At 39.3% G+C, this 19,979-nt stretch overlaps 1 protein-coding gene across 4 annotated transcripts in view; it reads right to left on the bottom strand.

The window, feature by feature from the left end:
• Nucleotides 1-2,241: 2,241 nt before the first annotated feature.
• gpat2 (glycerol-3-phosphate acyltransferase 2, mitochondrial) overlaps nucleotides 2,242-19,979 on the bottom strand; it is a 180,209-nt gene continuing 162,471 nt past the window's right edge. For 3 of the 4 annotated variants that reach the window (XM_041786461.1, XM_041786462.1, XM_041786460.1), the window contains 6 exons: nucleotides 18,614-18,691; nucleotides 16,767-16,889; nucleotides 10,482-10,602; nucleotides 6,909-6,977; nucleotides 6,474-6,529; nucleotides 2,242-2,783 (listed from right to left, as the gene is read on the bottom strand). In XM_041786461.1, coding sequence (XP_041642395.1) covers nucleotides 2,667-2,783; nucleotides 6,474-6,529; nucleotides 6,909-6,977; nucleotides 10,482-10,602; nucleotides 16,767-16,889; nucleotides 18,614-18,691 — 564 coding nt within the window. In that variant the 3' untranslated portion in view covers nucleotides 2,242-2,666. Of the gene's footprint in view, nucleotides 2,784-6,473; nucleotides 6,530-6,908; nucleotides 6,978-8,354; nucleotides 8,420-10,481; nucleotides 10,603-16,766; nucleotides 16,890-18,613; nucleotides 18,692-19,979 lie in introns of those variants that run through there. The other variant, XM_041786463.1, reaches the window with a different exon arrangement.

A 19,979-nucleotide genomic window follows, 5' to 3' on the forward strand; every position in this document is an offset into this window, starting at 1 on the left:
CATGATTATGTTTGATATTGTTCAGATATTGTCATACTGGTGTAAAGATTAAAGAAAGACAGTTTGACGTTATACTGCCTCTCTATAAACAGTGATGTCTGTCCAAGGATTTATTAGTTGACTGCTGGGTTAAGCTGTATTCATATTGAATGCGATCTTAATCTCTTTCCTTATTTCACTGAAAGCTTCTGAGGAACTTTCAGGGTGTTGATTTTGACGATCTCTGTGGACAAAGTGACAATTTATATCTCCGTTTATCAGGTTGGTGAGGAGGGAAAAAGAAAAAGGCAAGCTAGTGTCTGCAGCATGTTGTTTATTGCCTCATCGGACACATCCTGCAGCAGGTTCACATGCGTGTAAAATATCTTCACTCACTGGCCACTTTATTAGGTACACCTGTTCAACTGCTTATTAATACAAATACTTAGTTAGCCAGTTACATGCTTGCTCAATAAAGTTCAAACTGAGAATCAGAATGGGTAAGAAAGGGGATTTAAGTGATTCTGAATGTCACTTAAATCTTCCTTTTGTTTCACATTTCATGCACAACCATCTCTAGGGTTAACAGAGAATGGTCTAAAAAAGGGGAAATATCCATGGAGCAGCAGTAGTGTGGATGAGCATACCTCGCTGATGTCAGAGGAGAATGAGCAGACTGGTTTGAGATGATAGACAAGAGTAACTCAAATAACTCATTACAAGCAAGGTATGCAAAATATCATCTCTGAACACACAACATGTCAAACCTTGAAGCACATGGACTAAAGCAAAGGAAGACCCTGGTGCCACTCCTGCCAGCTAAGGACTGGAAAGTGAGGCTACAATTCACATGGGCTCACCAAAATTAGACACTAGAGGATTGGAAAATGTTAGCTGGTCTGATGAGTCTCGATTTTAAGCGACATTCAGATGGTAGGATCAGAATTTGTTGTAAACAACACGAAAATATGGCTCCATCCTGTCTTATATCAACGGTTCTGGCTGGTGGTGGGGGTGTAATGGTGTGAGGAATATTTTCTTGTCACATTTTTGGCCGCTTCGTACCAACTGAGCATCATTTGAACACCACAGCTTACCCGAGTATTGTTGCTGATCATGTCCATCTCTTTATGACCACAGCGTACCCATCTGATGGCTACTTCCAGCAGGATAATGCATGTCACAAAGCTCAAATCACTTCCAACTGCTTCCTTGAACATGACAATGAGTTCCCTGTACTCCAGTGTCCTCCACATTTACCAGATCTCAATCTAATAGTGCACCTTTGGGATGTGGTGGAACAGGAGATTAGGATTATGGTGTGCTGACAAATCTGCAACATCTGCATGGTGCTATCATGTCAAGATGGACCAAAATCTCTGAGGAATATTTCCAACACCTTGTTGAAACTATGCCACAGAGAATTAAGGCAGTTCTGAAGGCAAAAGGGTGTCTAACACAGTACTAGCAAGGTGTACCTAATAAAGTGACCGGTGAGTGAATGTCATCAATATTGTTCTTCATGCTCATTATCTTTGTGGGTCATAAAAAGGCATCAGTATTATTTTAGTCTGTTTTATAACCAGAAGAAAACTACTCACAGGAGCTGTAGTGTGGCAGCAGCTTTGAGTGAGAAATACTGAAAATCTTCATTGTGTAGTCATTGTGACTAACCCATTCACTTCCTTTGTGCAGTGCATAGTACTAGTATAGTGTAAAAATACATCAGTTAAAAATCCAAAATTTATCACTTAGATCCTGACAGTTCTGAGTTTCAAAAAAAAAAAAAAAAAAAAAAAAGTTTAAACCTGTTAAAATTAAGTGTTCAACACGTTTTTGAGTTCCAGTGAGACATAAGGCTGATATAGTACATCTGCTCACCACAGGGTGGCAGTAGAGTTTCATGTGTGTTAGGAGCAGATGAAGAGCAGCTTTGGTTTGTGGTTCAAGTTTAAGTGAAAAAAGAAAACAGCTGTGCTGAATCCTGACTGCAAAAACAGGCCGTTTAAACGCCAAAATATCAATGCCGGCCAGAAAATATGCTCTACGAGGCATCGATTTTTCTCTGCATCTCAGTGTCAAAAGGTTGCTTAGACAGAATCTCTTGGGGTCTGAGTCAGCACAGAAAGATTTACATTCAGGAGCAGAGCAATGAGCTGTTTGGATGAGATTAGATCTGTGAGGGAGAGTGTAAAATACAACTGTGAAACACATTTATCTCCATACAAGTAGCTTGTTTTACACAAGGAAGTGTCCAGTGGATGATGAAAGAAGCAGGTAATTTTAATGGCATTGCAAACACTGGTTAACTGTAACTGATCAACTTAACAATAATTAGGAAAAAACACTCTTAACCTAAATGTCCACATCACAAACAACTTTTATGACAACATAACATGGTCGAAACTTGAGTTGTAGCAAGCAGAATCTTCGCACTGATTACAGGGACTTCATAATCCTTGTCTCCTGTGGCTTTATGCTAATACTATTGCTAAAGATAAACTTAAAATCAATGTCTCATCACCGAAAAATCAAAATGCAATTAACCTAAAGGCACGAGCATCTTCGGCTCAGCATGCATCTTTTTTTAACACTGAACATGAGTCTCTGTGATACAAACAAAGGATGAGGTCAGACTCTAATAAACCTAAGCAGAGGGTACAAGTCATGCTGCTTGCTTAAACACATTAATTGTAGAGGTACTGTGAGATGAAGCCATGCAGTTTCTGCCTGTTTTCTGACAACTGGAACAAAGGAGTGATACCGAGGAAGACGCCTTCTTCCTGACGCTCCTCCAAAAGGACCTGAAGTAAACATAAACACAGGCCTGTCAGGACGCCCCTCACAACAATTCTCTTTATTCAGCAGCCTTCCTTAAAACATAGTGAGCCCAGAGCTTCTCTTGTCTTAAGTTGTTCATTGCACAAGCCTATAAGAAAAAAACTGACGAAACAGCAGATAATAACAAGACCTTTCAAAACAAGAACACTTCAAAAATGAAAAAGAAAAAAAAACAAAAAAAAAAAACAAAGCTAAAGATGCAAGATAAAAACACTGATCCTGCAGCAAGGTCTGACATAATGAGGCAAAATGAGGCCACCTAACTTATGATCCATTCTGGTCCATTTTTTTAAATACAGTTATATAAACACCGCTGTTTATATAGTCATGTAGATCTTGCCACTCATACACTTGGGAGATTAATAAAACGTATCCTTAGACAAGCAGGATAATGACCTTTTCAGACTGATAACCTTGGTAAGAAAGCTAATAAATGCCTCGTGAGATCTTTGTAGATTTATAGGTCAATGATGCTCTATTTTTAAAAGGCAGCGATTCCCCACCCGCTCACTGATGAGGAGACTGATGGGTGCAGACACTGTCTCTTTACTGAGTTTAAAGGCTGAGTGGTAAAATGTAAGAGCAGGAAACACTGACTAATGTTATAACAGATGAAAATGATGGCATCAGTAATCAGAGCGCAATATAATTTCCTTTATTTGACTAGAGCAGGTGTGCGTGTCTTCTGTTTTCTCATTAAAGCATAAAAACCTGTTAAATTAGTTGGGCTTTTTTTTGCTGCGTTCCTGTTTTTTTAATATAAAAGTCTGTTTTTTAATCCTCGGTTCATTGAGATTAAGTAAAGAGCTTTCCATCTGGTCACCACACACCTTGCATAAAGAAAGGATACAAGTCACTGAAGAATTTTCAAAATATAATCAACTTATAAATCTATATTTTCCTTAAAGGTCATAATGTTATTGAGAACTTAAAGCAACAATCCTTCCACCTTAAAACAGGAGTTTCAGATTTGACCTGTTAGCACACTGACTTTAAACAGGGAGAATGTGTTGATTCCCTTCCTACAGAGCATCGTAAGTCACCTGCTTTCAGCACTAAGTAACTCTGGCAGTGGGCTGGGCTCGCTGATGGAAACTGTGTATGGCTTGATGGTGGTTCACACATCATCCTTCAGCTGTTTGATAGATTGGCTGAGAAGATGGTGCCAGATGAAGCAAAAAGAGAGAATGACTGAGCAAAAAACTGGGCAAGAGCAAATATTGGACAGGCTTTTGAATGCTGGCTTAGCAAAAGACTAGGCTGCAGGTCCAGTGCCAAGGGCTAAGTTGCTGTTGGATGGCTGAAGCTGGCTTCACTTTCCCTCAGCGAGTAAGTATTATGATCTATCTTACGGCTAATGGAAAAGTGACAGTCTCATGTTTAGCAGCTTTAAAGAAAGTTAACAACAAGTTATGGCTAAGACTCCACACACTGGGATTACCCTCTCTAATCTAGCCATTTAGACATGGCCTACATTATCTGTAAGGAGGAGGGGTCAGCACAGTCTGTATTCAATGGCAGGGCAGTTGCAGTTAGACCTTTGATGGGTGTCAAAGGACACCAAACAGAATTCCTTCATAATGGTTCTTTTATTTCTGTGAGCAATTTGAACATAAAGGTCCATCCGTCCATCCCACCACCCGCAGGGTTGAGCATAGGGTTGGGTGCATTGCAGGCTGGGCAGCAGGCTAAAGTGGGAACCCAGGTGGTCTGACCCTCAGCATCAGAGACTGATTCTGGGGACTTGGAACGTTGCCTCTCTGGTGGGGAAGGAGCCGGAGCTGGTGAGGGAGGTGGAGCGTTACTGGCTAGATATATATTTAGGCTCTCCTCCACGCACAACACCAGAACCAAACTCCTGGAGAGGGGCTGGACACTCTTCTACACTGGAGTTTCTCTTGGTTAGAGGCACTGAAAGGGTGGGGGTGAGTGTTAATTTTGGCAGCTATTTTTAATTTTAGTCTTAGTCTTCAGATGAAACGTCTTTTAGTTTTAGTCCCATTTTAGTCACTTCTACCCTTTTTTAGTTTTAGTCTAGTTTTAGTCGATGAAAACATAAGACATTTCAGTGTAGTTTTAGTCCATAAAAATTTTAGTTGTCACTTTTAGTCCAAGCTTTTATTTTCTTGCCTAAATCTGGTACCAAGTCATGATAGTGTTTTCTATGCACTGCCAAACCTGGGGTCCCTGCTTTCTACAGCTGAGAGGCAGAATAGATACAGCTTCATTGTTTTTTGACAGATTTACCACCAGTAGAGAAATATGGATTCTGAATGTCAGATGAAAACTACATTACATTTTAGTCCAGTTTCAGTCATCTTGACGAAAACTAAATTTACTTTTTGTCATTTTTAGTCATCACAGATCTATTTTTGTTAGTCTTAGTCTAGTTTTTGTCATGGAAAAAAGGCTGTCAATGAATAGTTCTAGCCGATGGTATTAACACTGGTGTGGACCCCCGGCTGGCACCCTCTGTGTTGGCGTTTTCCCCAGTGGACAAGAGGACTGCCCCTCTGCAGCTTCAGGTTGCAGGGAGGAAGGCTCTGACTGTTATCGGTGCATATGCACCAACAGCAGTTCAAAAAACCTGGCCTTCTTGAAGTCTGTAGGTAGAGTCCTGAAAGGGGTGCCACCTGGAGACTCCATTGTCATACTGGGGGACTTCAATGCCCATGTGGACAATGGCAGAGATACCTAGGGGGGTAACTGGGAGGAACAGCCTGCAGGACCTAGTGTGCAAAGTTCAAGTATGTGACGGTTTTCACGTAACAGATCTGACAAACGCATCTGAAAATAATGGCTCAGTGTGCATAACTCTGAACTCTGCTGAACAATCCTATTTTTCTTTTTTTACTTGAACAACCAAAGAATATTCATTGTATATTACCTTTTACACAGCATCCCGTGGGGTTGTACAAGATGGAACTATATTATACTGAGCTGGAATGCACCCTGTGTAAAGGGCAGGAGCACTGAAGCTGGCGCTCTGCTGTGTACACTTCATGTGGAAAGTGGAAGAAAATTAAAGTGCCAACATGAAGTCTAAGTGGGTTAAATGTCACTTCAGTCTTTAAGTCGATTAGTAGATATGCTTTATAAAGAGAGTCTCTGTAATAAAGCAAAACAATTATGTTTATGATAAAATAATGTGAAGTGGTTTGGGCAATACTTTGATTATAGATCTTTAAAAGCTGATTTTCATGTTTTTCTTTAAGGACCAAAAGTGAAAATCACTTTGGTATGGTTAAAAGACCATGACCTTGTTTTTTATAACACAGTCACAAATTTTAATTTCAAATCCGTGGTGTCCTCGGTCCAGTGAGTTCCCTTTAAAGATTGACATTTCTACCTCGATCACAATTGGATATGGCTGGCTTAGTTTCTCTCATTGCATCTAAATCAGGTTAGATTTGTGCTCACACTGAGCTTGGGGCTCAAAGTAATTGTTGAAAAACGTTGCCAGCAGGATGCCGCTCATGGATGATTTGGGGATTTTGGTAAGATTCTAGCTGACCTGAGAACAAATTTATGTTCAAACTGAACTTTGTGACAAGTTCGATGGAATTAACTTAGAATCCTGAGATGAGCTGTAATTCTCCGTAGACAGACAGATTTGGAAAAACACATACACACATACAAAGGCTGTCACTCACCCCCAGGTCTATTAGTGTTCTAACTGCAGTGTGTGCAGCCTCCTCTGAGCAGCTCTCTGTAAGATACGGCACAAAGGCACACATGAATCATAAGAACAGACAGATATCCAATATAGAAAAACCAGGTCGTCATAACAGAATAAAGTGTAGTGGGACTGACAGAAGTTTTTTTTGCTGTGGATTATTGAAGGTTTTCATTTGGGTAGCGTCTGATTGTCATGTTTTTTTTTTGTTTTTTGTTTTTTTTTTTTAAGAAGAGAAGAGCAGGTGATATGAGCGGTGGAGCTGCTACAGGTTTCTTCCTTGGTGTCTTCTGTCTTGTTACAACACAAACTGAATCAGTGGGCACATTGACAAGCTTTTTGTAGTTCCTAAGGTAAAAGCAAGAGTGTGTGGATGTGTGTTTTGTGAGGACTGATGTCAGGTTGAGCTCACCGTAGTTCTGCTTCTTCGTTTTTGCTCTGTCAAACAGATAGGCATGCACCTGAGCCACAAACTCTGCTTCTGCAGCAGAAAAGACATGAACAAGAGGCAATTATTGCAGCCAAAGCAAAGCGATGGCAGTCTGCTGAGATAGTATATGGACTTTTCATGGCTCAGTGACATGCTAGCATAGTGTATATTTATGACTAGCGAGCGCTGCAGTAGGTCACCACAAATGGCTTTGGGTGAGTCATAAATATCAAAGAAAAATAGCACATCATCAGCATTCATTTTGACCTTTTGAGACATGCATGACTGAACTACCTGGCTTCTTAGCTTAGAGAAGCAAAATGTGCTGTAATGCTTCTTTTTTCTAAATCCCTTCTGAGAGTAAAATGTTAATCACTTAAAAGCAGGTATTACAAGAGGCCTATTATGCTCATTTCAAGCTTTTTTATTGTGACTTCAATTGGGTAGTTTAGCATGATGTCCAATTTTTCTTGTCTTTTATGCAGTCTGAGTTCAACCTGAAGCACACCAGTTTAACTTCTGTCTCAATAAGCTTCATTCTCTCCTAACAAACCCACTTTTCCTGACAGGCCTGCCTTTATTGGCCTTTAGAAAAAGATCTTCCTCTTTCCTGCTAGGAATTAAACTATGGACTTAGAACACAGCTTATGAAAATGGAAACTTGTTTATGTTAGAGATCAAATCTGATATTAAGAATGAAGGTGGACAGTGCCAGCATTTGTACTTAGATATTTTTCAGCAAAACTCTTCTGTTTGAAAAGGCACTGATCACATTCTGCTACTGTGACACAATGACGAATGTTCTTCAATCACAAGCTACCTTAGTTGTCAAACATTTCATACCGAGATAATTTTAGATACCATGTGTATTAAAACATTACAATCTCTCTTAAATAACTGTATAAAAACTATGGAAGGTTTAGAAATATCTTCAGTCATATTTTAACGTTGTCTTGCACCAAAACTCAGCCAAAGTATGTGTTCATGTTAGAAAATGTCTTGGAGCTAACCTGCAAGTAAAACAATAAAACATTCAATATTTAGGTACCTAGAACCTGTACTTTTGTTGCTGTAGTATCAAAATAGGTTGCTATGGCCCTGACAGTATCTGCTTATTACACTGACATTGACAGTGTGCTGTCAGGAAGCAATGAAATCTATGCAGGTAAACAAAACATACTTTCATGTTACTCCACTTTCATGAATACTGATCTCATTTGTAATTAATAAGCAGGGATAAATAATATACCTACTTCTATGTTTTAACTGCTTGTTGAGAGAGAGAGGGAGGTCGGGCGGTGGTCAGCGAGCAAGAGAGAATAAAGCAACCGGCGCTGATCTGACTCATCATTCACCCATCTCCTTGTTATATTTTCATGGTTGATATCCACTTGATAAATAGCAAACTTTGGTGTTCAAAGTGAGGTTTTGGTGGTGAGCAAGCGAGGTGGAAGCAGCGGGAACTCAGCATGCCAACCAGTGTACTGAGACACCTGCAGCAGAGACCAACACGCTTTCATTAATTTACGATGTTGAGGTCAGTGAGAGACCCCACTAGGTACAAGATTTCTAATAGATTAAATAAACTCCTTGATAGTCCGTGTGTGCAAAATGGTAAAGGTCTATGCATCTGTCTGTGTGTGTGCGCCGAAATGCAGGCTCATCCTCATCATTCCAGTCCGTCAAAATGACGAACAGCCTTCAAAATTCTCCATCATCCTTCAAAAAAAATCTGTCAATGACAGAGAATATTCAGTTAACGCAACCTCTGGTGTGTATGTGTGTGACTTCATAATTTAAAGGTACTGGCCACATCAGCCAGGACCAACATTTTCTGCTGTAGCTTAACTTGGGACATTGTAGGTATAACTGTTATGTACCATGCCCAAGCACGACTGCCCCCGCCTCCCCACTGGTCTGCTTTCACATTTGTAACATCATTCTGCCATGGCACACTTGCGTATGTACACATTAGGACAAAGTAGTTGGCAGCATTCACAAAGTTGGTCCACTTGAGTCTACTTGACCACCTCCTGTTCATGCTGACCAAATGCACCAGACTTTGAAGCCATTGTACCTGTGATACTACTTTAAAGACCCCAGAAAATCTGGTTAAGGCAAATTAAGAGTGATTTCATATTAAAGGGACTTTGTCCAGATCTGAGCCAAAAGTTCAGTTCTGTTGGGTCAGTGTGAATGCAAACGTGCTGCACCTGAGCACCAAAACCGAGTCCACTTGGAGAAGTTGTCTCACGCATTCTGGTGCCCTGATACAGGGCAGAGAGTTGCAGCTGCTATATGACGTCATTATGACAATGAAATTTCTTTCCCCAGTTCAGCAAATTGCCCACACTTTTCTAAACGCACATCAAAGTAAAGTAACAGACGGGTCTGTTAGGATTTATCTTATCGATGACCTCAAGTTGTAGTCAGCGTGTACAGTTGCAAAAGTAATTCTAAACATCTGCTATCTTTTCAAAAAACTGTCCAACAGGGTTTGAATTTAACTTGGTTGCCTACCTGCCACTGTGGCTACTGAATCCAAAATTATGAGCCACTTTATTTTAACAATCAGCATTATTTAATAAGGTCTAATATAATAATCAAGGCTTATAGTATTGAAGTTATAAGCCATTTAATAAGAGAGTTGGTGCATAAATGATCCAACCTGTCACTCATTTTAAACCTTATTTAAGTGTGCTCGGGCACAGAACAATGTTATTGATGTGATAGCAGATCAGAAGGGGGAGCAATTGGGCCCAGGCATGGTATGGAACAATGGTACCTTATGTGAAGCATCCTTACACACAATATAAAAATTCCTAGTGATTTTATATTCATGGAAATGCCACCTGTCCAATCAGGATACTAGGCTTGAACTTACTGATGTATAACCAGTAACAACGCTCAGGTTTGAAAGGTCTTTGGTTGGGAACAATGGTTGGAAATTCAGCTTTTACAGCTGTCTAAAGTCTAAATGTTTTGTTTTTTTCCAACAGGGATTCCATTAATATAAAGTATTTTTCAAAAGTCGTAGGCCACCATTATCATCCCACTCCTTTTGGAAAGTGCCTTGTGGTTTTATTTTTTAAGCATGGCCATGATCTTATGCAGTTTGCTTATGCAGTAAACTCATTTCTATAGAAAACAGCTGATAGAAAGAAAAACACTGATGGTTCAGGATCATACTTCATGCAGAAACGTTAAGATAGTCTCTGGGAAGAGCTGATACGATAAAGAGACCTTTTCTGTTCTTTTCTTTTGGTATAATATACCAAAAGATTACTGAAGAAATCTAAAAGACTGTCTCCCTTAAAGAGCTCAAAATGTGCTGAATGAAAATAGAAGTCTGAAGACATTTTTAAAAATGTATATATGTGTATTATGAAAAAACTGAGCAATTACAAAGATAATCATCATTAAACTCTGTTAAAAAAAAGGCTAGTGATGGCCTGAGACTTTTGTCCACCCTTGCATAAAAAACTGACATTGTGACATTATGCATATCAAAAAAGACAGATGTCCTATAGCATCCACAACACAGAGAAAATGTACCTGGCAGTGGTGTGTGGAAAAGATCCAGCCCGGTGACTGTCCAGCACAGCGTCCTCAGATGACCAGCCAGCATACTGCAGAGGAAGAAGAGCATCTCTGGACACTGACTCGGTTGGCTTATCTAAAAGAGGTCAGAGAGGGTTAAATGATAAGGGGGGAGGGAGTGGGGAAGAAAGTTTATTTTCTGCCACAATAAGCACATAGTGACAAGTGAGTGGGAGTTTGAACACAGGAAGGATTACAACTGCAGGATTCAGCAGCAAAATGTAGAAAACTACTGCTTGAGCAACAGAAAGGCTGTCACATGGTTCAAGTCCCAGGGCTGGCAGGGTTTTGTTTATGTTTCCTACAAAAAAGGTTTTAAGTTATGTAAATTTGAACTTGTAAGTCAGAGACACACAAAAACAGTACCCATGTACAAGAATCTCAAGTTTTTTTCTTCTTTGTTCGAGTCAAATATGAATGTGCTTGTATACCTTTTTTATTTTTTAAAGAAATATAAAACTTAGTTGTGTTTTTTTTTAATAAAATGATTTCATGGCTGTTAATTTAGCTATGTCCTGCGAGCAGAGTTTGCTGTTCAGGAAGGATGCTTTGTAATTTTAATGGCTCTTTGATTGAAGAAAATCCTTACAGCTTGAAGCAAAAAAAACACTGTCCCATTAAGAAATCCCTAATCAGTTTTTTGAACATTCTTTAATTAAAATACATCATCCAGCCTCTCTTTTGCATACAAATGTGTCATACTGCCAAATCACTGCATGCTTCCTTATCTTTCTTTGTCTCTTTTTCTGCATTAGTTAGATTAAGTCTTTTTGGTGTTTTTGCCTCAGTCTTCTGTTATGTAATGTTTTTTTTTTTGTAGGTACGTTCTTACGGCATATCCTGTCTCTGTTTAACACTGTTTTGTATTAATTGCTTGTATTGTGCACGCCCTACTTTGCATGATGCTGCATGAGCTTTTTAATCGTCTACAGCTGCTTCATGTTATGCTTTATGCTGTACTAATTATACATGATGGTTTTAAATGGCTAATTTAACACGTGTCAAAGGGTTGGAAATTAGCACAATGAGCACTATCACTGGCACACTCACGGTAATGTTGATCAATGAGTCCTGTCCCTGAGAATCAGCTTAATGTAAAAATATGATTATAGCAGCTTTTGCAGGGTCTATTAGGTTTTAACAATCATTTAATATGTATGGGACTGAGTTTATATATTAAAATGCCACATTTCTTCTAAAACTGTCTTCATTCCTTGGTCATTACCATACAAACTAATAATGAGATATAAAGCTTCTCCTGGGATGGTGTACTAACACATTGGACAGAGGACAGACTGTAATAGTGAGGCATTGTCAGGTCATATTGATCATTGTTTCAAAACTGTCAAATGAGAAAAGCCAACACTGTTATTTGTCTACTTTTTTCATTTTTACTGCAGTCCTTTCTACAATTATTGAGTTTATATTTGACTAATACTGTATCTTAATACTTTAACAGTAGTTACTATGGCTTTATCAGGGTTCCCACTTTTTTCAAGACATTTTTGTCCATGACTTTTCCAGGTCATTTTCAGTGATGACTTAGCTGCTATGACAGGTACACATCATCCTCATACACCAAAATGTTCCTTTCTGTGAAGACTGAATCAAAAGATATGCAGTCTATGGCTGTAACCATGAACTCTAAAATGCTTAGAAATAATGACAACCCCATCATAGAAAAATTGTAACGCACCTACATATGTATGTCATTCAATTTCATAATAATAGTTTGGATATTAAAACCACTTTTCCTCATATATGCTTTAATATATATTAAAACTAGAAAGAAAAAAAGAGCCAATGAGTGTAAAAACGAAAGTACTGTGGTGATTGCACATTCTCATGTTTTACTTTGAAAGATTCCTGTGAGCCACTCCCTCATGAGTTGTTTTTGGTTCTCTTCACAGAGGTTGGGCGCACCTGCACTGATTGGCACGGGCACCTCCGCACCTGCACGTCATCACAGCAATCACCGCACTCACTCTTAAGCTCTGCTCAGAGAAGACTCAGGCGCCAGATGATTCCCGCTCCCCAGTGGTATCTAGGCCTTCTCGAGATCCTCACACGCCTACAAAGATAATTCTTTGCAAGTTTACTCGTGTTTGTTATTCCTGTGACTAATTTGCCTTCTCCTCGTTTTATTCCAGTGCCTCCACGTGCCCTCAGTGCTTCGCTCACCTCTGCCATGACTGCCACACTCTCGCACCGATCTCCAGCACCAGACTCACTCGTTTCCCCATTCCTCCTCCTACCTCACGACTCCCTGGAAGATTCACGCACTCCCTGGACCCGGATTCCCCCCTCCCTCACTCCTGTGTCTCCCTCAATAAACCTTTTAAACTGCTTCCTCTGCCTCCGGCTCTGCTCCTGGGTCCTAATACAAACCTTTAAGATTACAAATCACTACAAGTACACTTCAACTTCAACAAATGTTGTCACACAATTCATCTCATACATCAAACTTTGGGTTATCAAGGGAAAAAAATTCAGTAGCCTATGGCACCAGCTATATGTAAGCTCTGCCTTAAGTTATGGTATGAGGTCCACACTAAACTCTAGGTTGAAACTAGTGAAGCTATAACTTAAGTTGTGTCAGTATTCGGTTGCAACACAGAGACGTAAGGTTGATCTTATGGTGGTAGTGAAGACTAACATGTTTTTTCATCTGTACACTGAAGCATCTGACTGAACTATGATCAAACACATCAGTGCTGGTGTTATTTCTGACATTTGCACTAAACTGATAAAAACAAGCATTTTATGGCTTTTAATTAGCTCAAAAGGACATCTGCTTTGAAAAATCTTTTCTAAAAAGGCGCTGCTTATGTGACGTAGAATCCTAGGTTTCTACAGTAGGTAAAAGTTACCGCCTCTGCCCAACTTTACCGTTCAGAAACCACTCCCATCCTCTCTCCTGCACCTGCACTGCCTCGGCTCTGACTTTAGTGACGCCAGTGCGGGAGCCAATGGCCCAAACAGTTAGTGCCCAGGACCACCATGGTCCACCACCACAATATAGCCTGTTTCAGAGGACTCTGGAGGGGAAAAATCCTCCACCTCAAAAGAGGTGCTCTGAGGCAGCAGTGCTGCGGGACTCTGTGTCACTTTCTGGCAAGGGGACATCACGGCCACTCCCACCTCATCTGGAACACCCCGTCCTTTTCCCCTCCCTCCTCTCAGTACCAAACTGCACATTTTTTGTGCATTTTTCAAAAGTCTGAAATGGGTGGAGTTTGATTTCTACAGCGTACAGCCTAAACCTATAGCAAGTATAAAATAACAACACTGACATCGAGTGGTGAAATCTCTAGTAACAGGAGATAATTTAACAGTGAATGGTGGAAATTATCTTCGCTCATGGAAAACAACAGTGTTACTTATAATGGAGAACGCAGTGCTAACACCAAATTGCCGGTGAAATCCTTAACTCCTCGTCACCCTCTGGGTTTTCCCGCCTCTCAGAGCTATCACTATGACAACAATATTCTACAGAGGGCTTTACACCTTGTAGGAGGTAGTTGTAAGATTTAAGTTATAACTTAAACCTATGTTGAAACTATCTCTGCTGGTGCAACACCTTAAATGTTAAGAGAGCGTAAGCTTCATCGTAATTAAGAACTTACGTTCAAACTAGGCAACGTTTGCAGTTATGCACAGCTGGGGCAACTCATAGGGGTCTAGACCTGCTGCTAGTGTGTAACCTATTCTTAATACTATTGTCCATAAAACACTGTCACTATTTACTGGGAACCTTGACATAATTAAGTCCTTTCAGACGGCAATGTTGTCTGTTTAAGGGAATTCCTACAAAAACTGTGTTTGAATAATTTTCCAAGAATGCACAAGATTTTCCAGAAGATTTTTCTGTTTTTTTTTTTCAGATCTTTTCCATTAATGAAAAATAAGTAAACTGTTGGAATCATGTTAATTTGTCCATGTGAGCTCTGCCCCAAAGCTCTGAAAAATAATCATTGCTGGTTGATGTAAACGGCATCATAACTAGAAAGCCTGTGGGGAAATAACTGGCCCACCGAAGCCATTCTCCTGAGCTTTTAAGGGTTTACGTGAACTTGTTCACAAAGGGCATCCAAAATAACAAAGCTCATTTATTTCTGAGTTCTCTTACTTGAGTCTAAAGCTGTAGGGTTAAAATACAACCATAAAAAGCCCTGTTAATATATAGAGCCTGCCTCACTGAAGATCAACCTGAATAAATAAAGCAACATACAAAAACAGTGGAACAAGTTAAAAAGTGCCTTTAGAAAAACTAAGATCTGCAGGTCAGTAAACAATGCGAAGCCTAGTGTACACTCTAAGCCCTGAAAGAGCAAGATACTTTCTGAAGATTTATACCTACAGCACATTAAATGTTTTTTTTTGCCAGACTTCATTCTAAGACCACCTGAAGTGAGTTTATTCAGACAAACTGAAAACAAGCAGAGGATAAGCTCTGGGAATATTTTCCATTGTTTGATATGGAGGTGTTTGCCATCCCCATTCAGCACCAGAGCTTAGAGCAGCAGAGCCAATGCACTAGGAGAAGAACAGCAAGTACAGCAGAGAGAGAAAAGTAAGAGTGAAACTGGAAAAAACAAAAAACAACAATGAGGCTTTTCTTCAGTGAAAAAATGTTGATGCCATGGAACATCTTAAACTAGTGTAAGGGCTGGAGTGAGCTTTGCTGGATTAGTATGTCAACATGCTTGCGGTGAGCAAAATGAAGTATTACTATTTTGTACAGTTAACCAAAGCTGGTTTAAAGTGATCCTTCAATTTTCTAACAAAGGCGTTTGTAAAATAGCAGCTGAATCTCAAGTTGAATCTACTGATCAAAATAACTTGTGTAAGGGTGACGTATAAAAGAAGTACACAGCACAGAAAAGCAGCATTCCTCTCACTGACAGCCTGAAAATGAAAAAAAAAAAACAAAAAAAACAAAAAAAGTATTTAATGATGTTCAGCACCTATTGGAGAGAATGCAGGAGACCAACACTTGGTCAAGATTCTCCTCGCAGCTGCAAGTAAATGTATCAGATATTTAAGATCTAATGCCTATAGTACATCCCAAGCCTGAACATGACAGCTGTCTCACTGAGCTTAATGTGCTGTCTTACCACACAGATGTCATGTACTGCTTACAATTGGTCTGTGCTGTACTCTTTGAGCTTGATCAAGAGTTAATTTATCTTAAATTAGAGAGAAATAGAAAATGAAAGCAAGCCACTTCTTGCCTGTTGGCAATAAACTTCTCGCAAGATTGACAGATATTAAGATTGCCGTACAGAGATAATTCTAGCAGATGGTCTTTTTTGAGTCTGGAGGTCATATAAAGGCATCAGTGCTATATCAGGACTGCTTTATCACCACTAATAAGATCCTTACTGTGTATCTGGAATATTTTCTGAGCTTGCCATAATCAACGTTTGCACAAGTGTTCTATTTTATTTATGCTTCCAGTTCAGTCAGGACACTCGTGTTGCATAATCTTGTTTACCTGAATTACTGAGGGAAACGTCAAGACTAATAATAAACAGGGAGGTGTTTTTTTTTAACATTCATAGCCATGTTTTTATGATGCAACAGTTTGTAAACACAAGCAGCACTGAACACATCTGTTAAACCTCAAAGACAGATGGTGTTTTGATGTAGAACATTGAATGGCAGCTCTACTGTCTGTTTTTAAGAAAAAGTCCATAAAATGTGAGCATTGTTTTTATCAGACCTGAATCAACACTAAAGACAATCCAGAGCATTTTACTGATGGATAATGGTGGATGATCATCGAGCTGTGTATGTCTATCCTCCTGATAGTTCAACTTAATGTGTACTGTCGGGACTCTCGAGGCCTCAAAGTCACTTTGCAGTGATGGTGGCTGATACACTTTGAACCCTGTCTGTCTGCTCCCTTTGGAAGTTGGTAAGCTGCCTTTTGTTGCTTTGGCAAATCACATATAACAGTCATGACAGTGAGGGCTTCTTTTAAAGCTGACACATAGCACTAATTGGCATTCCACCTACGTGACTCAACTGTGTAGGTGCTTTGTAATGGAGATTTACACTCTTCAAAGTTCTTTTTCATGTGGTGTTATTTCTGTGTGTGCCCTGTAGGAAGGCATCAAGGCTGCCATCTTTTGGAGGTCAGCCCAGCATGGCACATTTTAACCTTCAAATAACCTCTGCTGCTACTCTAAATGAGATGTTATGGAGACAGAGAGGTCCAGTGGTGCTTTATTTTACCTTGTAGGAGCGCAGGTCCTGCTCCTCACAGTCAGAGTCGCTATGATACGGGTCATCTGTGGTGGTCCAGGTCAGAGTACCCTCCCTCTTCCAGAAGTCACAGATGGGAACATCCCGGGGAATCTGCAAAAGATGGAGGGTAAAACAGGAGGTAGAATAGAAGACCATTGTCCGTGGCAAAGAGTAGGGATATGTCTCAACTCCTCTGTGTACTTGTGTTTAAGGTACAGTGACTTTTATCTACTCAGATGATCAATTCTGGCAGTTTATTTTTCACAAAAGCCCAGTAAGAACATTTTTTTTGTTTTTAATGCATCTAGCATCATATTCAAAAAAGGAGACAAAAATGCTCTCCATATTTACAGTCTGAATTTCTGACAAATAACACTAATCTTAAATTATGCTTGTATAGTTTTTATTATGACAGTTTTCCCCTATTTCATTTGCTAAATTCTTCTGAAATGTTAACAGAGCAAAAGAATTAGTGAACAGACATTAGAAATGAGAAAATAAGTGCTATAATGGCTCATCAGGAATCTACTATACATCTTTTTAGCAGGGGTTTCGATCCAAATACAATATATCACAAAATACAATATATAAATACAAATATTTCTTCTTAATTTAGCAAAAGAAAATGCAAATAACTTGTGTTCCCATCCACTAGTGTTATGGAAATAAAAGGAGTCAGCAGGTAAAGCATTAGGTGGCGCTACTCATAAATAAAAAATGGAAAATCACTGCTATAGAAGAGGGCTCCACGCTGCAATGTATTATCATCCAAAGATTATATCTTGAAAGTGAAGACATAAAACAGAGGAGGACTTTTCTAAATCATATGCTCTAGGAAGAGTTGTAGTTACAGCCATGGGTGTAAATGTTAATCCAGAGATAGCATAAATATTCGCTTAATGCAGTTTCAACAGCAAAACCTATTTATTGATATGCAGACTTTTCCACCTCCTCCAAGTGTGAACACCTTGCATTTCGAAGATTTTTTCTTTTAAATATCTATAATTTCCGGTCAAGTTTTTATAATTCATGGAAAATGTGCATCAAAAATGGTGGAAGGAAACCCCATTTGTGTCAGTTGTTTGCTGCTGCGCAGGTTACGTACGTTGGGTTTCATACATTTTTTTGAGTTGAAAAAGACAGCTGCCTGTTTCATCTTGAAATACTACCAGAGCAGCAAAAGTAAACTCAGCAATTAAGACTTGGTCTATAAAGTTTTATAATCACAGTATCACTCATTAAAATGTTTGACTTAAAGGGAATCCCTAAGCTTATAACAATTATGCTTGATGTTCCCATGGTAAAAGCAAGACATATTTAAGGTTACCAGGAAAAATGCCTCTCTGGCTACACCACTGAATCACTGAAACAGCTAAGAATATAACAATTCAGATGGAAATCTGGCAGTCAATATAAAGTGGTCTTGACAGAGTTGACTGAACAAGGACAATGACTTTGTTGCTTTGGTCCTCAGCTAAAGGTGCCTGAAATCCACTGTACGTGAATCTAATTACGTGCAAACTGGCGTTGTTTTCCCAGGTCATGAAAGATGACGTCAAATATCAGGGTGTTAGATTGGTCCAAAGACACTGTTTTAAGACCTAGCCCTGAGTTTGATCTGGCTCGTTTTCTTCTTCTTATGCATTAAAACTCAATTCAAAACAAATAAAGTGTTCTTTTTAGAAGAGATGAAGGTTGCTGCAGATAAAAGGCAGATCCAGTGCCTTACATTTTTAAATAATGACCTGAACTCAAAGCAAAACATCTTTTTCAAAACAGCAGGCTATTAAATAATGCAAAGACTCAGTCTTCAGAAATGTGTAAACTTATCTCACTTCTTCCATGATCAGGATTCCGCAGCGCACCAGGCTGTCAACGGCGTCCAGAGCAAAGCTTTGGGATGACTGACACGGCTGAAGAGAGGGAGACAGGCAGGGAGAAGACAGAAGGAAAGAATTACATGAAAAGATCAGAGAGGGAAAGAAAGAACCAAAAAAATGGAGAAAAAGGAAAAGAAGACAACAATGAGTGCAAAAAGAGCATTTATAGATCAGACACAAAGAGAGAAGGGTAGGGAGAGAGAGGATGAGTGAGAAAGAAAGGGAACAAAAGATGCAAGATTAGATGAGGACAAAAGTAAGAAAGGAAGAGAAAGAGCAAGAAAAAAAGAGAAAGGGAAGAAAAGTCACTCATCAGTATTAGCAGAAAACTGGCATCTGTTGTCATGTGTGAAGGCACGCTCTATAAGAAATGTTTAATTCAATCTGCAGTGTTACAGTTTTTAACTTAATTAACTGCTATTTATAGCCTGTTTCTATATCATATTAGCTAATACACTGCTTAATCTGTCAACCATGAGTCAATGGTCACATCTTCTGAGTACTGTCAATACAGGTTTCTGGTCTGTTATGCCCATAAGGCTTATTTGAACAGGAAATTGAAAGAGAGATAGCAAGAAATAAAGACAGGGAATAACAGAAGAACCGGAATAAACTAAGAAAAGCATTAAAGAGAAAAACAGGTTTATTCTTTCTTGTGCTTTCCAAGGAAATTGTGGTTCTTTTCCACATGTGGTACTGGCTTTTCCATTTCCATTAGTGTACCTGTTCTTTTTTTATTACCTCTGGCAAGGTTCCAAGTGAGCTTAGCCTAAAAAGTGATTTCAAGACACTGCTGACCACTGAGTGGTCAGAATAATGCTACCAGGAGCATCCACCAGTGGGATGTCCAACAAAGAAATCAAACCCCTTTTAGCCTTGACTTCAACCTGCTGTGTGACTTCACAAATCCTCCTGTACTTTTCAAAATCACACTGTCTCACTGCTTAAAATCGTATCTCGAACTAAACTTGCCTCTTTGCTGTGACAAAAAGTCACAAGTCAAGAATCAGGCACACTACTGCCATTGTATATTATGAAAAGGTTCATTTTCTACGGATTTACTTCAGAAGGTGACATTTCCATAAATTCTAAATTCCTCTCATAAAAAGAGAAACATTTCAAACTTTTTGTTTTGATCTTGATGATTACAGTTCACATCTCACAAATAAAAAATCCACTCAATGAGGTTTTTCTCCCAGCTGTGCTATAATAACCCCACCCATACTGAAAAGGTACTACTACCAATGGAAAAACTAACCGTCTGTTACCACAACTGAATAGCCAAGCAGAGTTGAACAGGCACCACATATGGGAATGCACC

The sequence above is a fragment of the Cheilinus undulatus genome, linkage group 5 (assembly GCF_018320785.1).
Source record: "Cheilinus undulatus linkage group 5, ASM1832078v1, whole genome shotgun sequence".
NCBI classification, from domain to species: domain Eukaryota; kingdom Metazoa; phylum Chordata; class Actinopteri; order Labriformes; family Labridae; genus Cheilinus; species Cheilinus undulatus.